The following is an 18,985-nucleotide window of genomic DNA, read 5'->3' on the forward strand; positions in this document are numbered from 1 at the left end:
GGGGGAGTGGCGGCAGGGGAAAGGGGGGGACCTCGCTTAGCATGACGGGAAATGTAGTTCTCAGCTCCGCGGAAGTCTGCGCTTGCGATAAAGACCTCTTTCTCTTGAGGGTAGAGAGGGAGACGGAGAGAGGGAGGGTAGAGAGGGAGGCGTAGTACTGTTCTGTACGCTACTGCCTCCTTTCCTTTCAAGCTGATGCTGAATAAGACAGGAACCGCCCTACAATAAATAATCTGCTCTTACTGTATGGTGTTTAAAATATGTAGTTTTATGCGTAGTAGTGATAAAGCTACTGAACAGCCCCCATCTCTCTGATTTTTTTAGATGTAGTCAAACTAGAGAGCTAATTTCAATAAACTTAGAGCTTGGGAAGGGGAAAACAACGCAAGAAGCTTGGGAAATTTTGAAAAGTGAGATAATAAAAGCCCAGTCTAGCACAATACCAACGAAGAGGAAAAATAACAGCTCTCAAAAGAAACCAGTATAAAGAATTCTCTGATAAATTGAAAGATAAAAAGGACAAGTATAGAAAGTGGAAAGAGGGGCACGTAACTAAGTCAGAATATCAACAAATAGCCCGAGCCTGCAAAGACAAAATGAGGAAAGCTAAGACTCAAAATGTACTAAGGCTTGCGACCAAAGTCAAAAATAACAAAAAAAAGCTTCTTTCAACATGTAAAAAACAAGAAAAAGTGAAGGAAATGATTGGACTATTAGTGGGTGAAAGTGGCAAGAAGGTGACAAGCAACAGGGAGAAAGCAGAACTATTTAACTCGATTTTTACATTTGTCTTTACACAAAGGGAAAAAACAGACCAACCTATCAAAAATAGTGCCATAAAAAACAGAATAGAAACACAAGTTAAGATAGGCAGGAAAATGGTAAGTGAACACCTGTCCAGCCTAGACGAGTTCAAATCACCAGGACCAGATGGATTACACCCCAAGGTTCTCAAGGAACTGGCAGACATGATCTCAGAACCACTGAACTATATTTTTCAAAGATCCTGGAGCACTGGGGAACTACCAGAGGACTGGAAGAGAGCTGATGTAGTTCCCATCTTCAAAAAAGGGGAAAAAATAGATCCAGGAAACTACAGACCTATCAGCCTGACCTTAATACCTGGGAAGATTCTGGAAAAGATACTCAAACAACAAATCAGCGAACACCTTGATGCAGACAAAGTTATCACTAAAAGCCAACATGGGTTTGTCAAAAACAGATCATGCCAGACAAATCTTATTGCATTCTTTGACCAAGTGACAAAACTAGTGGACCAGAGGGATGCTGTAGATATAATTTACTTGGACTTCAGTAAGGCATTTGATAAAGTAGATCACAACCTACTACTTGGTAAGATAGAAAAATGTGGGTTAGATAGCATCACCACCAGATGGATTCATAGCTGGCTGACCGGCTGTACTCAGCGTGTGGTCCTCAATGGAACTGCATCTACATGGAAGGAAGTGTGTAGTAGGGTGCCCCAGGGCTCTGTTCTGGGCCCAGTGCTCTTCAACATCATCAACGATTTGGATGAGGGGATAGATGGGGAACTCATTAAATTTGCAATGACACCAAGCTGGCAGGAATAGCCAACACTCCAGAAGACAGTCTTAAGATACAGGAGGATCTGGACAGACTTGAACACTGGGCGCTATCTAACAAAATGAAATTCAATGGTGAAAAAAGTAAGGTTCTACATTTAGGCAACAAAAAACAAATAAACAGGTATAGTATACGGGGTACCTTGCTCAATAGTAGTAACTGTGAGAGGGATCTTGAAGTCCTAGTGGACAATCACTTAAATATGAGCCAGCAGTGTGCTGCAGCTGCCAAAAAAAGCCAACACAGTGCTAGGCTGCATTAACAGAGGGATAGAATCGAGATCACGTGAAGTACTAATACCACTTTACAATGCCTTGGTAAGGCCACACCTGGAATATTGCATCCAGTTTTGGTCACCACGATGTAAAAAATATGTCGAGACTCTAGAAAGAGTACAGAAAAGAGCAACAAAGATGATTGGGGGACTGGAGGCTAAAACATATAGGGAACGGTTGCTGGAATTGGGTATGTGTAGTTTAATGAAGAGAAGGGTGAGGGGTGACATGATAGCAGTGTTCCAATATCTCAGGGGCTGCCGCAAAGAAGAGGGAGCCAAGCTATTCTCCAAAGCACCTGAAAGCAGGACAAGAAGCAACGGATGGAAACTAGTCAAGGAGAGAAGCAACCTAGAACTAAGGAAAAACTTCCTGACAGAACAACTAACCAGTGGAACAACCTGCCTCCAGAAGTGGTGAATGCTCCAACACTGGAAGTTTTTAAGAAGAGACTGGACAGCCATTTGTCTGAAATGGTATAGGGTTTCCTGCCTTAGCAGGGGGTTGGACTAGATGACCTCCAAGGTCCCTTCCAACTTATTATTATAATTATTATAATTAATGCAGCCTGTTTGGAACCGGGCCGCACGAGTGCTGTGCAGATGCAGGAAATTGGATTAATTCAGTGAACCAGGGTTCCGTTAATCGTGGGTTAGTATGCGAGGTGAAGATAGGGCCGATCATCACCTGTAGATGGAAAACAAACAGTTTGCTCGTTAGAAACTAGATATTTTAGGAAGCCATTCGAAACTAACATTCATTTCGCCTTGGGACCGGTCCTCGCAAGGTAAGGCTGTGCCACGTGACCACAGCGCCCGGACTCCAGAAGAAGGGGCGTGGCCACCGCCCTTTCTTGGCCTACGCCGCATGACGTACTTTCTTCCTCCGGCGTGCGTAAGCGGTTTCGGCTTCCTCTGGCGTTTGCGCCGGGACACGTGACAGGCAAAGACGGCGGCCGGGCCGGCTCACAGCCCGCGTGTAGCGTTCGCTTCTGGCTTGCCGCCCCCTTCCTTCCTTCCTTTCTCTCCCTCCTTCGGAGCTGACGCCGCGGCCTCAGCCCGGGCAGGCGGGGAGCCGGCAGGTACCTCGCCGCGGGGGTGGTCGGTGGAAGGTCAGGAGCTGCAGGGCGAGGCGATGGCGCGAGGTTTGGCCTAGACAGGAGTTGGGCGAAGGAGAGCCTTCAGGAGTCCGGCCCAAGCTGGCCTGAAGGCGCTGCGCTCGGAGGGTTGTGAGGAGGGGGCCGGCTGCGGAGCGGACTCCCGGTTGTCTGAAGAGACGCCAGCCGTGCTCGAACGGGGTGGGTGGGTGGGCGCGACGCTGCCGGCCGAGAGCTTCTCTGGCGTGGCTGGCGGGGAGCAACCCAGAAAGCTTCGGTTGCGGCTGGTGGGGGCCCTCGGGAGCGACCGTGGCTTTTCGGGGAAGGGGCTCAGGTGTTTGTTTGTTTTTTCCCCTCCCCGGTGGCGGCTGCTGCTGCTGCTGCTTTCCGTGGTGCCTCTGTGTGGGGAGGTGATGCTGCAGAACCCCGGGCGGGCGGAGAGAGAAGCAAGCGCCTTGGGAACCGCACGGGAAATGTGCTTCAAAAATGCAAGACAAAAAAAAAAAGACCTTGGGCTGATGGAGAGCGCGGGTTCGCCTTAAGCCCCTCAGGATCTTCTTCCACCCAAAACAGGGGTCGGCAACCTCGGCTCTTTTATGACTCGTGGACTTCAACTCCCAGAATTCCTGAGCCAGCTATGCTGGCTCAGGAATTCTGGGAGTTGAAGTCCACGAGTCATAAAAGAGCCGAGGTTGCCGACCCCTGCCCAAAAAGAACTGCCCAGCTGCTTTCCCAAAGCTCAGAAAGGGCAAGAAAGTAGCGCGTTTCTTTTTAGGATGCGATTGTCCTCTGGGCCCCCCCTCCCTCCCTCCCTCCCTCCTCCCGGTACTTGGGAGAGAAATCTTTTAACATGGAGGCCTCGTTTAATCGTTACTGATAGTTTGCCTTGCGGGGATCGATCGTGGAATAATAAAAAGGGGATTCCCTGGGTTCTGTCCAGTGTGCACTGACTTGTTTCCGTTGATTTATTAGTCCGTTTTCCCCCCCATCAAAATAACTGCTATAGAATGGTAGAATAGCTTTTTCCCCCCCCTGTTTATGATCTCTTTTCAAAGCATTTATGCTTGATTTTAAGAGCTTACCTTAGTAGAACCTTTTTTTTTTCCTTTGTTACTGTTTAAAATTATTGGGAGTTTTTGCCAATTTGCAAGTGCAAATGTCTGCTGTTTAGCAGCTCTTGATTCTTAAATATATTTCTTGAGAATTGAGGGTTCCGTATACTGATTTTTTTTTTCCGTACCAAAGCTTGCCTTGTGTTTTCTGTTCTTAGGGCTTTATAAATAGCTTATCCTTAAGTACCTGTTTCCAATAATACCCTGGGTTGTACTGTAAATCTTTTAACCTTATTTTGGAATAGTATTGTGCTATTCAGTCCAAAAGCAATAGAAAGTTTCCTTGCATTAGGTCATGGTAATATGATCTTTTTAAAAATGGGTGTATGGGAATCTATGACATAAAAAGCTTACAAAACAATAGAAGAAAGGGAGACTTTTAAAGGAGGAAGAGCAGGTCCCATGGATTTTTATAATCTTGACTGAAATGTAAAGAAAAATACAGATCTAGAAGTTATAGTTTTGTTTAGTCCTCTATCATAGAATATTGGGTGTATGTAGAAATCTCACAAATGTGTATAACTGAATATGAAGGGGTTTTTTTTTCCTGAGATACAAAATATCAGAGCTTGGAAATAATTGGACTACTTCATGAGAGATAACAGGGTTGACTGCAACAATAAGCATTTGACATGTATGATGAGTTCATGTGCTCAAACAGACTGAAAAATCTGTTACATTTCATGGCAAAGCTGGTCATTTAAATATATTGGGATGAGGAAGCAGATCTACCAAGAGTTTAGCTAAAGTCTGAAAGTGAAGCTGGAGGAGAAGGGGGAGACAAATAAGTTGCTGAGTTTAGAGAATGTAGTTTTTTTTTAATCTTTAATTATCATTTTTGAAAGATGGTAAATTAAGGCATCATCCGATATCATCCTCTGTATTTACTTCCTTTGCTGTCTTCATGTAATTTCCCCCCCCCCCCCCCCCGTTTATTTCAGTGTAAGTCCTTCCCTACCAGATCTCTATATGGAAAAACATGGAAGCAAATAGTTCCTTCTGCCCCACCATGACTAAATGTGTGCTGAGTCATAAGTAGATTTTGACTCTGGTGCCTCATATTTTTCTAGTAGCCTCTAATTGATTTTCTTTGAAAAAAAGTCTTCGATATTGTAGATAAAAGTTCCTGCTAGATTTCATTTATTCTGTCTTGTATATTCTTCTGTTTTCACAAGGAACCATAGCAATTTTATTTATAAAGTTCATGTAGAGTATTATATTGCATAAAAGTACTTTGTTGATGAAATATGAAATATTTCCATTAGAGAAACTCTTTGGCTGGTCTTCAACATATCCTCCACCATAGAAATATTGAATTAAGTTGTCACCTTTCTTTATTAATACAGTGTGTTTTTAAGTCCTATAAGCCAAATCTTAGATTTACATTGCATCCTTCCTAGAATATAAACTAGGCTGGAATGAAGTAAAGTTTATCTGTGTGGACTTCCTAAGTCTGGTTTATAAAGCAATGATGCCATATGTGGGTAGCTTATATAATTTTGCATGTAGATTAATTTCCAGGTTGCATTCTTAAGGAGGTTTGCTGTTAGCTTTGCTTGTATGTGTATAACTGCTTTTAATTTATGTTTTAATAATTTTTCTACCTACAGATAGGCAGTTTTCCATCATGGACTGGCAACCAGATGAACAGGGTCTCCAGCAAGTTCTTCAGTTACTCAAAGATTCCCAGTCTCCAAACACAGCAACCCAGCGTATTGTGCAAGATGTATCCTTGAACTAATTAGCATTGCTACAGTATTGCTTGAGATTTAAAAAGAGAACAAAATGCAGGCAATGAGCTTAAAGAATAGAGGGAGAAAAATAATATGTCACATTGGGGAATACAGGTAACCCTCGACTTATCCCCATTTGTTTAGTGACTGTTCAAAGTTACTATGGCATTGAAAAAAAGTGATCTATGATTGTTTTTCACACTTATGACCGTTATAGCATCCCCATGGTCATGTGATCAAAATTTGGGCACTTGGCAACTGGCATGTATTTATGACAGTTACATTGTCCAGGAGTCATGATCACCATTTGTAACCTTCCCAGCTGGTTTCTGACAAGCAGCCTCAGCTACACATTCACTTAATTGCAGTGATTTGTTAACAGTTGTGGCAAAAAGGTCATAGAATGGAGCAAAACTCAATAACTGCCTCGGTTCGCAGTGGAAATTTTGGGGTCAATTGTGTTATAAGTCGAGGACTACCTGTAATTACTAATGAGATAGACATTTTGTTAGCAACTTTCCCAACATACTATTTTTCCAGATATTTGGGGCTGTAATTCCTGTATTCCTGGAGCAGTGGTAATATTGATTGTTTTTATCATTGTAAGGACCCACTTCAGTTAATCACCCAAGAAAGCAGAACTCTTGAAAATGACATTGTCTCATAAGGATACTTTCATTAGGGGTCAGTGACAGTAGGGAAGTCAAGGTGAGATCTGTGGAAAAGCCCACCGAAACGTTATAGTTAAGCAAGCAATATTCCTCCTCCCACCAAAGTCACAATGTCCATTTGAAATCCAGCCAATCCACAGGTGGCCTGAAGAGCGGGTAACTGGCACAGTTGGTGGGCATCTCAGGGTCACCTCCGGTTTCATTTCTCTGTGACCGACTCCCTGATAAGGGAGACATTCCTTTCTCAAAGGGATGGAGGCAGGAGGAGAAAGTAAAAAGCAAAAGTTATCCCAAGCTAATGCAAAGCTCCCCCTCCCCCCAGCAGAATGACAGGCCCCCAAAGTAGAGTATATATGTAAGGCAAAGGGGTTTGGGGACCTGACCGTAACCTAGGTCACAGACTCCTTGTTTAAAATGGCGGTAGCAGAAAACAAACCTGAAAGTGGTTCCTCTGGCAGTGGCCTATTCTTGATGTAGCCTTCTGTAATGGCCTGGCTGGGGGATTATGGAATTCACATTCCAGCGTATCTGGCAAACCCCAGGTGGCAAAAAGCTGCAGTCATAGGGCAATATGGTCGTCTATTACTACATCTGTGGCTGAAAAAAAATATATATGGGCTTTTGGAGACTTTTAGTCAGAACATATTATGAATGAATGAATTCTTAACTAATGCTACAGAAACTGAAACAGCTCAACCAGTTCCCTGATTTCAATAACTATTTGATATTTGTTCTGACACGACTGAAATCTGAGGGTATGTCTATCAAATCTATTACAACACTTTTTTAAAAAAACAAACCTATATTATATAGTCTGTATAATAATGGGATACAGTACTTGATTTATAATGTCTTTAACTGGCCATTGGAATATTTGAGAAAATTAGATTTTGACTTAAGTGATATGGCATGTTTAGCTTCTGAGTAATGTTGGAAAACTGCCTGATTTAACATCTTAAAGGAGATTTTCCTTTTAATCTCTGACTGATAATTTGGTGCTCTGTATGGCTTAGAAAGCAAGGGAGGATTTCAGGAATCAAAAAGTCGAGCTTCCTTTGTTTTGTTTAATGCTGCTCCCTTGAAGCTATGCTCCCCCTTCAAAATGGCAGAGCAAGGGTTAATAGGCTGAGCTTTTGGAAGAGCTCCAGTGAAAGAATCTAGATTCTAGAATAAGGTAAGAAGATAAGCCCATTGTAAACATATAAATTAACTTGCAAGAAATCCTATAGATAAAGGTGTTCTGTGACTGATGACCAAAGGTATGTAGTGCCCTGATTTTTAAGTATACAAAAAAGATTGAAGTTGTTTGGATCTTTACAATAATTTGTAATAAGCTGCTGTTTGTACTAGAAACTAGTGAGACTCCTGAGTGAAATAACTCTAATAATTTTACCTTTTTTCCCTCTTAAAGCTTTGGCAGTTTTGTTGGATAACTTAGGAACAAAGAATCATTTAATTCCACACACAAGATTTATTGGTATATTAAAATGCCCTCATTTATTTTTGTGAAAACTGGGTTCATATAGCACAGGTTCCCCTTATAGTCACCCGGCCTTACATTCTTTTTTAATAAAATTTAATCTACTAAAAGGCTAATAAGTTTTCATTGTTGGTATCCAGGCAGTAGTGTTTACCCTATCATTTATAATACTTTGGTACACTGAAACTAAAAAAAGTACTGTTTTGAATAATCCATGAATCTTGATTTAAATTTTAATTGAAATAATATGATCTTCAGCTCTGTTCTGAATTATAGGCTAATAAATATAACAAGGAAAACATAACTTGAATGGAAATTGATATAACTTAGCTGAGAACATCAACAATGGTACTGTCAAATTTCTTAAAATCTGGAAGTGTATATATTACATAAGACTAAAGAAGGAACACAAATGCTGAATTGCACCGTAGAGCCAAAATCCAGTCATGCTGCTAAATTTCTTGGCTAAATGGGAGGTCAGACTGTGACCCTTTTCAACACAGCTTGGTTAATGAACTTACTCCCATGATAGCAGGATCAGATGTTAAGAGTTCAGACATACTTTTGCAGTCCAAAGTATATGAGAGAATTATAGGTGCATAACCTTACGGATGTCTTTTAAGACATTCAGAAGGAAGTTAGTGAAATGCACGTGCATACATAGACTGCATTACTTTTTGGGTACACATAGCTTCATTGTACGGCAGTCAGCCAGTTGTTGAATCCAGTTTCCCCCCCCAGTGTCTTTATTCACATCACTTCTATTTGTTTTTTGTATGTTATTACCTAAAACATTTCCGTAATTTTATGTAACATCTCATAACATTTAGTTCTAATCCCACTGATCTCTTTAAAAACAGATGAACCTACCCGTTCTCTGAGTGGCTTGATCCTGAAGAACAATGTGAAAGCTCACTATCAGAGTTTCCCCCAGCCTGTTGCTGAATTTATTAAGCAAGAGTGTCTTAACAACATTGGGGATGCTTCTTCTCTTATAAGAGCTACAATTGGTGAGTAGTGGTAAGAAGCTAATAAGGATGGATTACTAACTAGAGTTAAATCTGTGCTATGTTTTGAATATGAAACAAGGTACGGAGCATATTGGAATGTGAAAATAGTATCTGTCTGCAACTTTGTGCAGCAGCGGTGGTGTTTTTTTCTTCCCAGGATTATATTGAAACTGCCAATTAGCAGCTATGCATATCAATACTGGATAGAGAGATAGGTACTTTGAAGAGTTTCAGATAGGTGCTGTTTTCTCTCCTGTAAACTCCCAGCCATCTTTTAAACATTATTTCTGAAGAGCTGCTCTTTGTTATTAGAAAGGGAGGGCTATACTAAATTAGTGCTGTGAAAGTGTTTTAATTAAAAGCAGAATTATTTAATAAGACTCTACTTCAACTTGTAATGGTCAGCTAACTGTGCAAATTGGAAGTTGTCTACCTCCCACTGTGTATAGGAACACTTATAAAAAGTAGGGTGATTGGGCTCAACAGATATGAAGCAAGTAGACGGTGTAAACTGGATTTGTCTATATAGACCTTAGGCATAGCATAGCATAGCATATTCTCCTTAAGGGCAAAAAATTACAATTTAAAGGGTAAATGTTTCATTTACCCCAATTGTTGGCTCTCCAAAAATTAACATGTAGCATAAAGGATTTGCACACTTTAGTTACCTTTTAATAATAATTCCTCCTAGTATGTCTCAGTTGCTTTAACAGTCTTAGCATGTTTTCTGTTAGATTAGCTGAGGAATCAGTGGCGCTCAGCCCCAGTGAATGATAGGTAACAGAAAATTCATCTATTTTTTTATAGCAAACATTATAAAATCAAAGTTTTTATATGAGAAAATGGCTTGTGAGGTGATCTTGTAGTTTGTTCTTTCTTTCGGCAGGTATTCTTATAACAACAATTGCTTCCAAAGGAGAACTGCAGATGTGGCCAGAGCTTCTGCCCCAACTCTGCAATTTACTTAATTCTGAAGATTACAACACATGTGAAGTGAGTGGGGCAACTGCATAGAATTAATTGATGGCTTGAGCCAGCAAGATGGTCTTAACTATGGCTATAGAGTATAGATTTGGCACTGAAATTTTCCTAAGAAAGCTAGTGTAAGTGATGCCAGAAGCCATATTTTATTTAGTGTGTTAAGGATTTTTCAGTTTTTGCTAGGTATAATATATTAATATATTGAACTTCTAATTTACTAGTCGCTTCCTGTTCATTGGAATCCTATGTCTTCTCAGTAATCAGCTATTGTGAGTTTACTCTTTCTGATGAGTAAACGTCAGAGAGAGTCCCTCTGTGAGGGCGATGGTAGTTTTAAAATTAGATAGACAGACAAGGTTTCCCCTTCCAGTCTTGTCCAACTCTAGGGGCCGGTACTCATCTCTGATTCACAACCAAAGAGCCAATGTTGTTGGAAGACATTCCCATGGTCATGTGGCTGGCTTAACTATATGCTGAAGGTGCACACATCACTGTTACTTTCCCACCAAAATGGTGCCCTTTTATCTACTTGCAATTTGCATGCTTTCAAATGGTGAGGAGCTGGGGCCATTAACGGAAGCTCATTCCATCATACGGTACTGTCTTGAATGCCAGCCTTGCTGTCCACAAGCCCAGCGTCTTAAGCACTTGGCGCTTGTGCCCCTCTAAGATAGATAAGATGGGATAAGATACGATATTGGTGTTTTTAGTATTTATGAAGTTAATGGAATATTTTTAAAAGCCTAGCTGGTATTGGTGTTCACAATTTTTTGAAGATGTAGTATCATATTTCAGAAATGTGTTCTTAATACAGGTAGTCCTTGACTCACAACCAATTGGTCAATAACTGTTCAACTGACCTATCCTAAAACTTACAACAGCTGCCTCACCCCTACCCCACATCATGTGATTGCATTTGGGGAACTTGGCAACTTGCATTTACAACTGGTTGCAGCATCCTGCAGTCACATGACTGCATTTTTTTTGTTGTTTCTAGCAAAAACCATTCAGAAGAATAGATTTGTTTAATGACAATACAATTCACTTTATGACCATCCTGAAAAGAGTCACATCTGACCTATGACTGAAATTTGGAACTCCATTGTGTCTGCAAGTTGAGGACTACCTGTATTCTTGTTTTACTGTGCAATTTTTCATTGTAAAATTTCCTAGTTAAAATGAGAGATATGTGGGGGGGGAAGGTAGTTGGGCAGTATCAGATGCAACTGGTACTCTAAAAAAAATCAAGTTAAACATTTGCATCTTGGAAATATAGGTATTCTAAGAATATATCCATGTGCTCACAGTTTTTACTGATAAAAAAAATGCAGAGTGTTTATTTTTTAAAGAACAATCCAATTGGTACTCCTCCTGCAATCTCTTCAGCTATTTAGCCACTAGAATGGCACATAACCAGGTTGTTGCGTAGGAAGTCTGGCTCTGGGTAAGAGGACAACACGTTCCTTCAAATTGGCAGCTTGTCTCTTCTCTTTGGCACAGAGTGAATACCGCTCATGTTAGAAAATCAATTTGAGGAGCAGAGCCAAGCTGTAGGCATTCAAATGAATTTTAGATGATCTTTGCCTGTTTTTCAACTCCATATATTTGTTACTAAATATTGCAATATTCTATAGGGGGCATTTGGTGCCTTACAGAAGATCTGTGAAGATTCTGCTGAGCTCCTGGACAGCGATGCCCTCAATCGGCCTCTTAATGTCATGATCCCAAAGTTCCTTCAGTTCTTCAAGCATTGCAGCCCCAAAATTAGGCATGTATCTGTTCTAGCATCAATAAAACGTTTAGTGGAATGTGCCATTTTGGATTAAAATCAAAGATAGTAATTAAAGCTTTTTGTAATATATTTACTGCTTTTTGATTGAATAAACCAAAATCATATTGCTATCCAATTTCAAATATTTTGTCTGTCATAAAATTAGTAGTATTTTTGGCAAGTAGCTCAGATATCTAAACTAGTCTTACTGATCTTTGGAGGGTCCAATTGGATTGATTTCCAATTCTCAGTTTTCTTAGCAACCTGGAGAGTGCTGACAGTCAAGCTCCACTCATTACAATAATTAACCACGGTACTTGTGGGTAATTCAGCCACAGTTTTCTAAGTTCATATGATGCTAACCCATTAAGAATGATTTTGCAAAGTACGGTGACCAAGTCATATTAAAAAGAAAGGACAAAAAATCTGATAGTTTAGTATAATATGTGAATCTAGATAGCTTCATAAACTTACGACACTAAGCCAAAAGTTCTGGTTGAAATAAATCAGGACATAAAAGTAGTATAAATGGAAGCAGTTTCCTTGTTCCTGGTGGGATTTTTTTTCTTTCTTTACAAGTAATGGAACTAATTAGAAACCCCCATTAACTGTAGGTTTCTAGTTTACACATAACAGGTGATAAAGTAAATTGCTAGTAAACAATAATAGGTATGTGACCATTGGGTTTTGCATCCTGAATTGCTTGGAATACAGTTTCCAATTGAAGAAAATGCTCGTAATTGCAGTTTTCAGATTAGGCCCCTTGATTACATGAGCGGAAAAGCAAAGTTGATAGAACGTGCTGCTTGTCATATCCAGGCTTCCAAAAGCAAGATTCTCTGAATGTTCCCTATACAGCAGGGGTGTCAAACTGCCAGTCCATGGGCCGGATGCGTCATGTCAAAACCGCGCCCACCCCATTGCTGGCTATGGAAAAAAAAGTCACGATATGTCGCAACACGTCATGTGACATTGCGAGTTTGACACCCCTGCTATAGAGTGCCAAGTGAAAAAGAACATTTATTGTTATATAGTGACATATTTTAATCTTTGGAACTATCCTTGTAACATAGTTACCATTTTAGTAATGTAAAAATATATTTTCTATTTTGTTAGGCTTTAATAGAATGAAACAAATTATTTTGATCATCAGTTTTACTGTTAGTTAATTAATTAATTAATTAATTTTATTTAATTAAATTTCTATACTGCCCTATTCCCGAAGGACTTTATGATGTTTGCAGTGTCCCCAGGGTTGCGTAGTCACCTTTTGCAACCTTCTGACAAGCAAAATCAGTGGGGAAGCCAAGTCCACTTAACTGTGTTGCTAACATAACAATTGCAGTGATTCACTTAACAACTGTGGCAAGAAAGGTTGTAAAATGGGGCAAAACTCACTTAAATGATTCGCTTAGCAACAGAAAAGTTGGGCTCAATTTTGGCCACCATAAGTCAAGAATTACCTGTAGAAATAAGTAAAGGAAATTGTTAAATCTGATCTATTTTTAGAACAAAATATTGGTTGTCCAGAACTTACTTGAGATTATATCATGTTGTTAGTAAATTACTGAAGTCAATAGCAAAGGTTAAACCAAATATTTTTAAAGCTGTTGTTTTCTGTTCCTTAGGTCACATGCTATTGCTTGTGTCAACCAGTTCATCATGGAGAGGGCCCAGGCCTTGATGGATAACATCGATACATTTATTGAGGTGAGCGGAATTAAACTAGGTCAACAGTTGTTTTGAAGGTTGAGTTTTTACAGTCCACTTAAGTATTAGGTGTTTTATGGACTATCAGTATTATAATTTTAGAGTACAGGTGGGTAATTCCCAAATCCTTTTTCTCCAACTCCCAGATTCCTTCCATCTTGCAACACTTCCTGTGTAACCTTGGTGAGCAACTATAATAAACTGAGAAGTTTCTGATAGACTTTACAGACTTCTAAAAATTAAAAAGGCATCTTTAAAATTAAGGCAAAACTCCCTTTGTAATGTCATTATAAACATAACTTTATGGATGAGAGGGGGAAATTGCAGCTCCTGACTTGTGAGCTTTCCCAAACCCAGGTAAATTGTCTTCCTTTAATTAAGGGGAAGTCACTTCATCTTAAAAAGAAATCTGTGAACATCTTCCAGAGATTTTCTTTCTGATTATTGCAGTTTTTGGATCAAGTACCCTGAAACTGGAAACATACCAAATGTTTTCTGTATCTGAACGATGGTGGGAAGAAACTGTGGAATTGTTTTTTGGAAATTTATTTACTGGCTTATGTGTAGGTGAGGAGGCCTCAAAAATTTTAAGAAATGCCAAGATTCTTCAGAGCAAAGTTTGATGTCATTGAATTAACAGTTCTTTAACCTTGCAACACATGATCAGATTTTCTTCTGTGATTGTTATATTTCTCTACTATTGTAACCATAGGCAGTATCAGGTCTTGGTTTTTTTTTGTCTGGTGCTTAATATGATTTTTTAAAGGAAGATAAGGATTTCAACATTTTCATCCTTAGTTTTCTACGTTTTAGTAATTTCTTTTTACTGCAGTTACATATCCATGGGCAGAGGCAGCCTTAGAAAATACAGGGTCCAGTTCAGAGAGAAAGGTATTTGGTTCTTAATACCAACATATTCCTTTCCCTAAATATAGGAAAATATAATACGGCCTCAACTATGCATACTGAGGTCACTGTTTTGTGCTACCTCTCTACTTGAAAATAGGCAGATAGTGTCTGTGAAAAACCTGAATGTTCATAAGGTGTACAACAAATAGTAAGCTTGAGGCTTTTCTGTTTTCTTTCCGTACACACTTGTTTTTGCTTTACTAACTTTATTGTCACCATGTGTCCACTTGTTAGAAATACTAAGCTTTGGCACTACTTGCACTTGGCTTGAGTTGCATGAAAAATAAATGCATTTCTGTGTTGACAAAGAACACATATTGTAATGTTTTTCTGCATAGAAGGGAAGGTTTTCTCTCTAGGCTACAACAGTTCTAGAAGATCCAAGTATTTGTCCAATTCTTGAAGTTGGCATTGGATTCTTGACTTAAAGTAATTTTTCCCCCTTCTTGGCAGCACTTATTTGCCTTGGCAGTAGATGAAGATCCTGAGGTTCGAAAGAATGTTTGCAGAGCATTAGTAATGCTGTTAGAAGTGCGAATTGACCGACTTATCCCTCACATGCATAGTATCATCCAAGTAAGTACTCTTGCTTTACAGAGTTGGTCCCTCTAAACCAGGGGTGTCAAACTGCCGGCCCAAGGGCCAGACCCTTCACCAGGAAACCCCATTGCCGGCAACGGGGAAAAAGCTCTGATAGGTTGTGCGATGTCACGTGACGTCATGAGTTTGACATGTCTGCTCTAAACCAATCATAGCAAGCCTACAACACGCATATCAGAGGTGGCGTGCTGCAACATTTTGGATGTCACGCAGCATTTACCGATTCCTGACAACTATTCACCTTGTTGATGTTTACCAAACGTAATGTTTACGATGATTACCAAAGAAGCTGAATGAACAAAAATACAAGAAATATGTGACCCTGCACCATCCAATCTGAACTTTTTGTTTCCATTGTGCAAGATTCTTCTGGAAGTTGATACTTGTTCACCAGTTTTTTGGAAAACACAGACAAGAAAGGGATAATGTGTGCTAGCCGCTGGTGTTGCTTCACTGGTTCATAGAAAAATTCATTCTCACTGATTTATGCTACTTATGTGACAAGTCCCAAGCAAATAAGTATCAGGTCACTACCAACTGCAGGTAGTCCTCGACTTACAACCATAATTGGGCCCAAAATTTCAATTGCTAAGTGAGATATTTGTTAAAAGTGAGGTTTGCCCCATTTTCAACCTTTCTTGCACCGTTGTTAAGTGAATCCGGCTTCCCCATTGACGTTGCTTGTCAAAAGGTTGCAAACGTTAATCACATGACCTAAGGACACTGCAACTGTCATAAAGATGAGTCAGTTGCCAGTACTCTGAATTTTGATCACATGACCCTGGGGGATGCTGTAACATTCATGAGAAAAACAGTCACAAGGCACTTTTTGCAGCGCTGTTGTAATTTCAAACAGTCGCTAAATAGAATGTTGCAAGTTAAGGACTACCTGTATTCTCTATTCAAAAATTAAATTATTTACTTCCAACCTGGGTTTTCTTTCCCTCCAAAGCCTTCAGAATTAAAGCCCACAAATTAATATTCCTTCAAGTACAACCCTATTTCTACAGCAGGAGAAATTAATTAATTTTACAAGTCATTAAATAATACTATTAGTATAATCATAATGAATGTTGGAGGTTTTCTTAAAGAAAATATTTAAGAATAGTCAATAAATGAGTAAGTCAGGGAATACCTATACTCCTTTTTGCAGGAATTTTAGTGTTCTGTAAGACAGATATAGCAAATACAAAGCAAAAATAATGGTTTCTTGAATCAAAGGTTTTATGTCTCTGGTTTTGTCTGTGACAGTATATGCTTGAGAGGACTCAGGACAGTGATGAAAATGTGGCATTGGAAGCTTGTGAATTCTGGCTGACGTTGGCTGAGCAACCCATCTGCAAAGAGGTGCTATCTTCACCTTTAGTACAGTGAGTAATTTAATAGCAGCAGCAGTGCACTGTCTACTTTTTGATGCGTGGACTTTGTTTTCATGTAGCAAGTGATTTGATATTTACATTGTGAAAACTTGCAGATGGCTCCACCATTGTATCCTTTCTTAACAGAAGCTCTGTGCAAAAAGGAAGCAGAATAAGACTTAGCTGCCACTAAGCTGATTTTGCTTATTTGAGTTTCAGCTAGGCTGGATAGTTTATATTAAAACTGTATATTAAACACATATAGCTTAATGTATATGTTTGTGAGCTTTCCTTAGAGAAACTAATGGAATAAAATAACAGAATATTGAAATGAAAATAGTATATATCCCTTTGGTCCAAAGGAGTATTTTCAGGAGAAATAGACCACAGCTATTTCATTCCAGATGGATAGTGTCTCTCAGCATAAACTAAACTTTAGACTTCACCAAGCCAAATGTCACTGAACTAGTTATTAATAACAAAGATGGGAGAAGACGGTTGGTCATGTAAACCTGTTATATTTCTATAATCCTCACTTATTAATATGAATTTAAAGAATTAGAAAATTAGAAAACCAATCCCTTGTTCAGTGCAGAATACAGTACAACATTTCTGATCAATAAACATCCAGGCTCTCTTTATGAAAGAGAAATCACTGCATAATGTAATGGCCTATTTAACTGATTAACCGTTCTTACACTTATAAAGTATTCCTGATTTCTGGCTCGAACCACCTTCTTTGTAGCTTTAACCCACTAGATCTGGTCTTGCCCTAGGACAGTGGTTCTCAGCCTGTGGTCTGCAGACCTCTGGAGGTCCCTGATATCGTCACTGGGGGTCTGCAAAGGCTTGAAGAAATGTTGTGATTTTAAATCTTGAGTTAAGTCTTAGAGGTTCATGGCCATGGTCCATAGCCAGAAAAGGTGTTTAAAGGGAGTCCGTGGTGAAGAAATGGCTGAGAACCACTGCCCTAGAATGTTTATTACTTTTTTAAACCACCATTCAAGTCTGAATGGACTTTACACTTTACTATTACATGCTGTAGTTTCTTGCCTAGCAACAAAAGCCAAGATATCTTGTGTGAATACTTCCTTGCTTTTAAAAATAGTTAAAATATTTTTGAACTCTCAGAAGCTATTGAAATTTAAATCATACATTTTCATTCCTATTTGTCAAAGCTGCTGTTATCCATATTGTTCTGGGTCAGGATTTCACCTGATAAACTATCTCATTTTCTCTTACTAGATTGATTCCTATTTTGGTGAAGGGCATGAAATATTCAGAAATTGACATCATATTATTGAAGGTATTACTTTAAACCATCTAAACAATTTAGGAATACTATGTTGCTTAGCTTATTAATTTTTTTTCTTTTCTGATTTTTTATCACTATTCCTAGTTCTTTACTAAGCCAAGTTAATTAAAATAATATTCTGTGTTGTATAGTAGCTTCAATACAGCTTCATTGGTTTTTTTATGCTATTTTACTGCTGAACATCCTTCCGGGTGTAGTGGGGGAAAAAGCAAAAAAAAAAAGATAGTAGACACTCATTTCTATGAAACTGAAAAAGTACATTATCTATTGCAAAAAATGTAATACATGCACATACACATACAGGTCCCTTCATGTCAGTGATGACTCCTAGACTAGTTCTTGCAGTTTTCTTGGCAAGATTTTTCCAGAAGTGGTTTTCCATTGTCCACTTCCAAGGGCTGAAAAAGAGTGATGCCCAAGGTCACCTAGCTGGCTTTTTATCTAAGGTAGGAATAGAGTTCCTGGTCTCTGGCTTCTAGCCTTGTGCCTTAACTGGCACTCTTAATTTATATATCAGGTAACAAAAAAGTGTTATAGCAATAAGTCAGATAGCATGGACTTTTGCCTCTTAAAGACAGGTTATTAGATATTTGTAAATGCAAGGAAAAGGCTGAGCAAATGCATTTATGGAAATGATGCATGACCTTCAACCTGACACCAGTGATGGGTTGTTATATTCGTACTGTCTGATCCATAGAAGCATTGTCTGAAGCCTCTTGAGAAGCTTGTAGTTCACTCTTATCAAAGTTTAAGTCAGCAATTTGAAGTATTTTCATACATTGGACTTCCATCAATCAAATGCAGATGGCTGCAAGTGAACATGATATCCATGGACTTGGTTTCTTACCTGAATCTATTCTATACAGAGAGTAACCATGTAGGTTTCAGAGAATAATTAAGGTCCTCCATTGAAGAACCAGTGGAATACTATACGGTGTTTTGCTTTCCTAGCAAGAGAGATTCCCTATCAAATGAGATTCCATAATAGGCTCTTTCCCCTTACAGGGTGATGTGGAGGAGGATGAAGCCATCCCAGATAGTGAACAAGATATCAAACCTCGCTTTCATAAATCACGCACAGTTACTCTGCAGCATGAAGAGGAACGGTTGCAGGATGAGGAAGATGGAGAGGATGAGGACGATGACGACGACACGCTGTCTGACTGGAATCTGAGTGCGTAGGGGGATTAGTATTAAGCCGTGCTCTAGGGCCAGGGTCCCCAACCCCCAGTCCGTGGACCAGTACCAGGCCGCGGCATGCCAGCAACCGGTCTGCACAAACAAACACCAAGTCCCATCCTTGAGATGCAGACAGCACACAAAACCACGCCCCCTCCGGTCCACAGAAAAACCTCTCTC

General features: G+C 39.5%; 1 protein-coding gene across 4 annotated transcripts in view; it reads left to right on the top strand.

Moving 5' to 3' along the window:
• Positions 1-2,811: 2,811 nt before the first annotated feature.
• TNPO2 (transportin 2) overlaps positions 2,812-18,985 on the top strand; it is a 38,530-nt gene continuing 22,356 nt past the window's right edge. Inside the window, exons 1-11 of one of the 4 annotated variants that reach the window (XM_083351315.1) lie at positions 2,812-3,006; positions 5,699-5,814; positions 7,172-7,247; positions 8,833-8,982; positions 9,869-9,975; positions 11,598-11,731; positions 13,363-13,444; positions 14,807-14,929; positions 16,205-16,323; positions 17,557-17,617; positions 18,632-18,800. In XM_083351315.1, coding sequence (XP_083207441.1) covers positions 5,716-5,814; positions 7,172-7,247; positions 8,833-8,982; positions 9,869-9,975; positions 11,598-11,731; positions 13,363-13,444; positions 14,807-14,929; positions 16,205-16,323; positions 17,557-17,617; positions 18,632-18,800 — 1,120 coding nt within the window. In that variant the 5' untranslated portion in view covers positions 2,812-3,006; positions 5,699-5,715. Of the gene's footprint in view, positions 3,007-3,425; positions 3,508-5,698; positions 5,815-7,171; positions 7,248-8,832; positions 8,983-9,868; positions 9,976-11,597; positions 11,732-13,362; positions 13,445-14,806; positions 14,930-16,204; positions 16,324-17,556; positions 17,618-18,631; positions 18,801-18,985 lie in introns of those variants that run through there. The other 3 variants (XM_083351316.1, XM_083351314.1, XM_083351313.1) reach the window with 3 other exon arrangements.

Source organism: Vipera ursinii, assembly GCF_947247035.1.
Source record: "Vipera ursinii genome assembly, chromosome: 2".
Taxonomy (NCBI): Eukaryota; Metazoa; Chordata; class Lepidosauria; order Squamata; family Viperidae; genus Vipera; species Vipera ursinii.